The following is a 7,419-nucleotide window of genomic DNA, read 5'->3' as shown; positions in this document are numbered from 1 at the left end:
AATCAACATCTAAAAAGCCACATACAGCAGGCACCATATAAGTACCACACACAGAACAACACACACTCTGCTAGAAAGATGTTCCCTGGGACCCAGCATGAGTCCAAAATCTCGGAAGGCTAAACCTCTGGTCCCAGTGACCAACTGTTGTGGTTCGCCGGCAGCAGGTGTGGACGGCTGAGGTCTCGGACAGATGAAGGGCCTGTGTGTGATGCAGAGATGAGGACAGGATATCAGAGAGTGGGGTGCTGTTTTCGGAGCTTGTGGAGTCTGGCAGCAGTGGTGCAGAGGACCCCGAGGAACCTGTGGCCAGTGCATGTGTGCACAGGGCTACTCAAAGGAAAGAACAGCTGCAGCAGCACAGGCGACTCAGGAGTAAGGCTGTAAGGTGATGTCCCTTCCCATAAGGAATAAAAGCCAGCCCTCAGGGGTTGGGTTCTTTGCAGGAAGCAAAGAAGTTCTTTCAACTCCAAGTTCTTGTGGAAGTCCTTTCTATTCTGATTTGTTTTCGGAGATTTTTGGTTTTGGATATTTCCCTGCAATTAATCTTGTGTTCTTGGCAACCTTTCACAACCTTGAAAGGGCTCGTTCTTGCCTGGGACAATTAGTTTTAATGAGACTTTGCTGTGAATGAACAGAATTCACAGAGACACTTTAAAAAGGTTTGCTTTTATATATACTTTGTGTTTATTTGATTTGAACGAGACTTGGGTCAAAACACCAACCAGGATTGGATCCTACAACATTATCCTGGGACACGTAGATTTGTCTTCATTTGTAAAAGCAGTAAAGCAGTGACAGGCAACACAATGTCACACCCCCACAGGATGACTGTGGCAAAACCTGGGAAATAAACCTTCCACAATAGGAAATAATTTATAGTATCTGGGAATGTAGGCACACTGCAGACAACTTTAATTTCAGGGAAAGTACCAGGCTGTATTGCGCAACTTACAGAGAAGGGAAAGGGTTATTAGAGCATACACAGAGTGTGCCTGACTCAAGCCTTGATTCCCAGCTGAGCTGAGCTGAGCTCCATTGTAACCTGATGTGCTATAACTGCAAAGATAAATGTTCCAGGCAGATTGCCAAGCTTAGCCTAAAATAACCTCATTTTGTGAAACACAAAATGTGGATTCGACTTGTCTGCTGTAAGTAACTTAAAATGTGCTTTCTCTGCAACTTAATGCAGAGAAAGCTTTGGGATAAAATGTATCTCTTTCCAATCTAAGGTTCCTTCGTTTGTAGAAGCGCTGAGAAAATTGCATGAGATTTGCGTGATATGAAATAATGTTTCTATAGCAATGACGATCTTTGCAAGCTGCATGGACTATAAAGAGAAAAAGAAAAAATTAGCACGGGGGCACCTGCTTTTCTCTCTTGCCTGCTCTGTTTAAAGTGAGAGACAAAAAGGTCGTCCAGTTTTTTGCTTTGGCCAAAAATAAAAGCTGACTATCAGTAGCCTCATTCATCAGATTCTGAGCTGCACTCGAAAAACCTTACAGAAGAACAGCAAACATGTTTAGGTGATAGACGCAGTGGTGGGATTCAAATTTTTTTAATAACAGTTCTGTGGGCGTGGCTTGGTGGGTTTGGCGTGGGTTGGTGGACGTGGCTTGGTGGGTGTGGCGGAGGAAGGATACTATAAAATCTCCATTCCCACCTCACTCCTGGGGCAGGTTACTTCAAAATCTCATTCCCTCTCCACCCCACTAACCTGTTTTCCAGCTCCGTTTTCCTGTGCAGCCCATTTCTGGACTTACGAAACTTCTGGGAGGGTCATTTTTCCCCTTCCTCAGGGTTTGGAGCAGGGGTGGGATTCTACCAGTTCGCACCTATTCGCTAGAACCGGATGTTAACATTCTAATCAGTTTGGAGAACCGGTTGTTAGAAGAAATTACTGGCCTAATCCTGTAAGGAAGGCAGGAAGGAAACATTCTGGTGTTGCTTACAGAAACTGTCTCTCCGTTAACCCTTATTACATTCTTGGCAGCACTAGACTTCCTGTCTCAGGAATGTCTCTAGAGGTTTTTTCCCCTCCTTTGCTGGTACTTTGCTTGTGTGGAGTGACCATTCAAAGTTACAATGGCACTGAAAAAAGTGACTTATGACAATTTTTCACACTTACAACTGTTGCAGCTTCCCCACAGTCATGAGAGGCCAGGTGAGGAGATGCGTGCCTCGATGTGAGTGATACTGATTTGGCCATGCCCAGCCAATAACATGACCACCAAGCCACGCCCACCAACTAAGCCATGCCCACAGAATTGGTTGTTAAAATTTTTGAACCCACCCCTGTTTGGAGGTTTCTCTTGGACCTCTGGAAGGGCGAAAATGGCCTCCCCCGTGTTCTGGAGGCTGTTTCCGGCCTTCCCAAACTTCCGGGAGGCCCATTTTTCACCTTCTCTGAGCCTCTGTGTGCACCCTGCACTTACCTGAATCCAAAACAGGCCATGTGGGGACTCCGGGGAGGGAAGGGGTGGGTGGGGTGGGCGAGGCCATCCAGGAGTTGGATTTGGGGGTTCTGCGAAGTGCACAGAATCTTAGCTAGAGGATATCCCAAACCCCTGCAAACCCCCAGCAGCCCATCCCTGGTTGGATTAGATCAGTGGTCACCAACCAGTGGGCCGGGGACGGACCCATCTGGTTTCACAGGAGTCACAATTGGGGTTTCCCATCTTGCATGGTCGATTGGCTCTAGCACCCCTTGTGCGATGAGTTTGTTCAGCTGTTCATCGATTTTTGGCTTTAACGCAAAGGGGACGCATCTGGCCTTTAGCCGGATGGGGGCTATGTTCGGGTTTAGGCTAAATGAGATAGGGGTCCCATGGTACTTGCCTAGTGTCCCGTCGAATACATCCTGGAACTCCTTCATCAGGCTTTCTTCCTAGTCTGTCTCGGTGATGCTGTTGATTCCTGTCACTTTGATCCCCAAAGGCGCGAACCATTCTAAACCAAGCAGGCTGGGGCAGTCTCGGTCGACGATGGTCAATGGGAGAACTTCAGTGTGTTTCTTGAATTTTACCTTGAAATGTCCCAGTCCAACTACTGGAATCTTGTTTCCTTGGTAGTCTTTTAATGTCAGGCTTTGCTCTTCGAGTTCTTTTTGTCGTATGTCTGGTATCAAGCTTTTTATTGTGTTCCATGACACCATTGACAGATACGAGCCGGAGTCCACTTCCATTTCACATGGCTCTCCCTCTATTTTGACATTTATTCGAACCTTCTTAGCATCAGTTGCTCTGGCATTCCCAATGATAATTGTCTGGTGTGTTTCTTCCTTCTTGTTGAGCCGTTGACTTCTATTTTCCCAGCTCCATCAACTTCCGGTTTGCTTCTCCTTAGTTCGGGGGTGGGGGAGGCACTGCATCGTCTTTTTGGACTATAGCTCTTTTTGTTTTGGCAGACCCTTGCAATGTGCCCCCATTTTTCGCAGTGTCTGCAGATGGCGTCCAAAAAACGGCACTCAGAACATGGGTGATTTCCTCCGCATCCGGCACACTGAAAATCAGGTTTCCTTCCTCTTTTTTCTCACCAGTTCCGTTCTGACTGGAGCCTATGTACTTCTTCGTCTTTGTCCTCAGAGTTGGTTGATGACTGAATGTCTTCATGGTGGGTGGTTGAGGTAGTATGTTTCTAGGTACCTTCTGTTTTCTTTTCTCTGCTCTGGCTTGGGCTGTTGGACGTATTCATTTGTTTCATTTTAGCCGCAGATTTTTTTCGCTGCTTCAGCTGCGGTTGCCTCAGTGATGGTTTCATTTACAGTAATGTTGGGTCAATTTAGTAGTTTGCTCTGCAGGGTAGCATCTCTCAATCCGAGGGCCACGCAATCTCTCATGGCTTCGTCCATGTTGAGGAATTCGCATGCTTCTCCAATATCCCTTAGTGCTGCTACGAAATCCCCAATACTCTCATCTTCTCGTTGATCCCGTTTATAAAATTTGTTTCTTCGAATGAGGTTGGACACAACAGGCGCGTAGTGGGCTCTCAGCATCCGTTTCAGGTCCGGCCATACCATCTGTTTGACATCATGCGGTCTCGCCAATGGTCAGACCACAATGCATCAGGAATACGGCTCTCTTCCTCTTAGTTAGGTTAGTGATTTCTTGTACTTTGTTGCTTTCCAGGAACATCAGGAACCTGTCAACATATGATTCCCAGTCTTCTTCAGCTGGGTTGAACGGTGCGGGTGGTGAGTTGTTGCCAGCCATCTCACTGATTTCTTGGCTTTCGTTGCCATGTGCTTACGGTCTTTCTCCCCTTGATCCCATCTTTGTCGCCAGTGTTCTATCGCCAGAACAAAGTAGACTTGAGACCGGAGTTGAGTTCAGCTCTTTATTCAACTGTCAGTAACTTCAACTAAACTTGAGCCGCAGCAGCCTCTTTTATAGCGGCTGCTCGCGGCTCGCAACCAATAGCATTATTTTAAACCTCCCGGCATTTAGGCGGCCAATCTGTTGTTAACCACCAATCACTAGGTGGTAGTGATTGTCCAATCGGAACGTAGTATTACGAGTATGCAAATGTCTATATACAACATGAACTACTTAATATTTCCACTACCGGTGTTCTGGACTACTCAAAAATTCCACTACCGGTTCTCTGAACTACTCAAAATTTCTACTACCGGTTCTCTGAACTATTCAAAATTTCGGCTACCGGTTCTCTGAACTACTCAAAATTTCTGCTACCGGTTTTCCAGAACTGGTCAGAACCTGCTGAATACCACCTCTGATTCTATCCCAAGCCAGGCGTCCTTGGGGCAGATAGATTAGTCCTGTTTCACACCTCTGGTTCTTGTCAATGCCCATTCCTCCCCCTTTACATCCTTCTAGTTTCCTCCTGAACAACTTCCCCCAATCCCTCTGTCCCCCTCCCGATGCCAGCAAGCTTAGCAAAGCGTAACCAACATGGAAGAACTGACGTTATTATAGAAAGTTCCCCCCTCCCACCACAAACCAGGTTGTCAAGTTTTCATTTTTTCTCATCAAAACACATCTTTTTTTTCCACTTTAGGATTATTTCTTTCTTGAAGAAATGATTGTTTTTTTTACTATTTTAGGTTATCTTGTTGTATTTTATGCTATTATTTTTTTAAAAAGTCATATTTAGATAGCCACCAATCACACAATTTACGTCTCTAAACAGTGTACAAACAGAAAAAGATACCCTCCCTATCACAATTTGTCATTGTTTGCTTCTTCTTACAACTGGGAGCCTCCGCAGGGGTGATCAAAAAGGCCCAAAGGGAACCCTTTACTTTCAATCGGAATAAAGCTGGAAGGGACCTTGGAGGTCTTCTAGTCCAGCCCCCTACTCAAGCAGGAGACCTTATATCATTTCAGACAAGTGGCTGTCCAATCTATTCTTAAAAGCCTCCCGTGATGTAGCACCAACTGCTGTAGGGAAGCTGTTCCACTGGTTAATTGTCCTCACTGTTAGAAAGTTTCTCCTCAATGCCAGGTTGCCTTTTCCTTGATTAGACATATTTCATGCATTGTTTTTTAGACATGTTTCATGCATAATCCACATAAAACTAAGTAGGGATTTGATCACATAACTATCCTGCACTTAAAGTAGGGCTTTGATTACATGGGTCAATCACTCTGCTGACCCTTTGCTATCCCCTGGGATATAATCCTTCCATCTTTGATACCTCCTATCAAAACTGCCCCACTTCCTTCTTCTGACCAAATTCACCCCCTGGAAACAACAACAAGCAAGTGTTGCATAATAGATTTGATTTCAGACAAACCGAAAAACCATTTAGGAAAGTGTTTTTCAACTTTGCCACTTTTAAATGTGTAGACTTTTTCGGAACGAATATTCATCTGGTTCAGTTCCAAGCTGGGAGAAAGAGATAGGAAACATGGAGGCTGATTTGAAAGATGGTTTAATGATGAAGCAGAATCACATGGGTTTCTCGTTCTGGGACAGCCGACCTCATGGAGTTGAGAATGAGGGGTATTTATACCGTCTCTTGGGCTTTGCACTTGAAGTTCCTGTTGAAGAACCTGTATTCTATTGACTGTTGTCAGATTCCTATGGGGTCATGTAGGGGTCATACCTGGCTCTATAGGCAAAAGAGGAAATGCAAATCCTAGGTGTTTGTCTGAGCTAATCTGGTCGACCTCTGGCTTATTGTTTATCTGAGCTCCCAGGTTTGAAGTTTGGACTGCTGTGGGATGGTGCAATGAAGGGGCTTGTATTCTGAAAGGGTTTTGGGCAATTCTTATTGTGGCTTAATGGCTTTGTCCTGTGTTGGCTCTTGGGTGAGGGGCTCCTTCTAATCCTACTCTTCAGACTTTGCTGCAAGGAGTTTCAAAATATCCTGTCTTGAATGGATTTCTGCCTGCAGTATTTGCTTTGCTTATGAATACAGCTATCTAGATAGTTATCTTCAATAAGCTCTTTACCTCTTGTGCTGACATCTGTTGTGGGCTATTAAGGAAAGTGGGAGATGCTTTCTGCCTCTAAAAAACATGTTTCTCCATTTCTCCTTTAGGGAAATATAATATTCTGCCTTTTTAAAAAATATTTTCCAAAATATTTCATTCTTCGGGGGTGGTGGGGCTGGCTTCCCACAATTTCAATTCCCAGAATACCCCAGCCAGCAATGTGGAATTCTAGGAACAGAAGTCCATCCTCCTTAAAATGACGCAGGTTGAAAAGCACTGCTTTAGGACTTATGAAGGGAGCAAGTTAAGGCAGAATATCCCATGAAAGGAAGAAGAATGACCAAGAAATAATTTTAAAAGCCACATTGGTGATATCTTTGCCCCTATATTCATATAAACCTATTTTAGGATGGCCGGCAACGAGGAATGGCACAGAGTTTAAAATGTTGAGGATGTAAGGTGATTCCTACTACCACTTCCTGGTTGAGTTCTTTCACTCCTTCTGGCAGCTGAAGTTTGAAACTTCTCAGCAGGTTGGTTAGCAAAAGGAAAGACACAGTTCTGACTAAGTTTTCCCCCAAACAGACACGAGCTCCTGCAAAGGAAATATTACAAAAACAGAAAGGGAACAATCACTGAGAGACATCGATCAAGGACAAAGATACGGAAGACCAAAATAAATCAATCAATCCAAGATGGACCTGGAGGGAGGAAGCCAATAATTGCTTTGTGCTTTCGCATTTTGGGAAATCCCAAAGATTCTCTTTTCTGGTGCCAATTTCCTCAACTGTGAATCAGCTTAAATTTCTGTGGGAAGAAATATCCATCTGGTTCAGTTCCAAGCCAGGAGAACAACCCCCAGAAACATGGAGGCTGTTTGGAAAGATGGTTTAAGTTGCCTCTTAAGAAAAAAAAAAGCACCTCTGGGACAACTATGACCTGAATGATTGGGGCTTTCCATAGATATCAAGGAGCTACTGACAGACTATAAGGGATTTGTGAATTATCTTGCTTGGTTGTT

General features: G+C 44.6%; 1 protein-coding gene across 2 annotated transcripts in view; it reads right to left on the bottom strand.

The window, feature by feature from the left end:
* Positions 1–5,877: 5,877 nt before the first annotated feature.
* Positions 5,878–7,419, bottom strand: part of LOC148123777 (cytochrome P450 2J4-like) — a 32,297-nt gene continuing 30,755 nt past the window's right edge. For both annotated transcript variants that reach the window (XM_087918823.1, XM_087918824.1), the window contains exon 9: positions 5,878–6,993. In XM_087918823.1, the coding sequence (XP_087774949.1) occupies positions 6,803–6,993 (191 nt within the window). In that variant the 3' untranslated portion in view covers positions 5,878–6,802. The remainder of the gene's footprint in view (positions 6,994–7,419) is intronic.

This window comes from Pseudonaja textilis, unplaced genomic scaffold, assembly GCF_049901715.1.
Source record: "Pseudonaja textilis isolate UNSWEBS1 unplaced genomic scaffold, rPseTex1.2 PTEXCTG65, whole genome shotgun sequence".
NCBI lineage: Eukaryota > Metazoa > Chordata > Lepidosauria > Squamata > Elapidae > Pseudonaja > Pseudonaja textilis.
The sequence above is the reverse complement of the archived record's forward strand: the minus strand, read 5'-3'. Positions and strand labels throughout refer to the sequence as shown.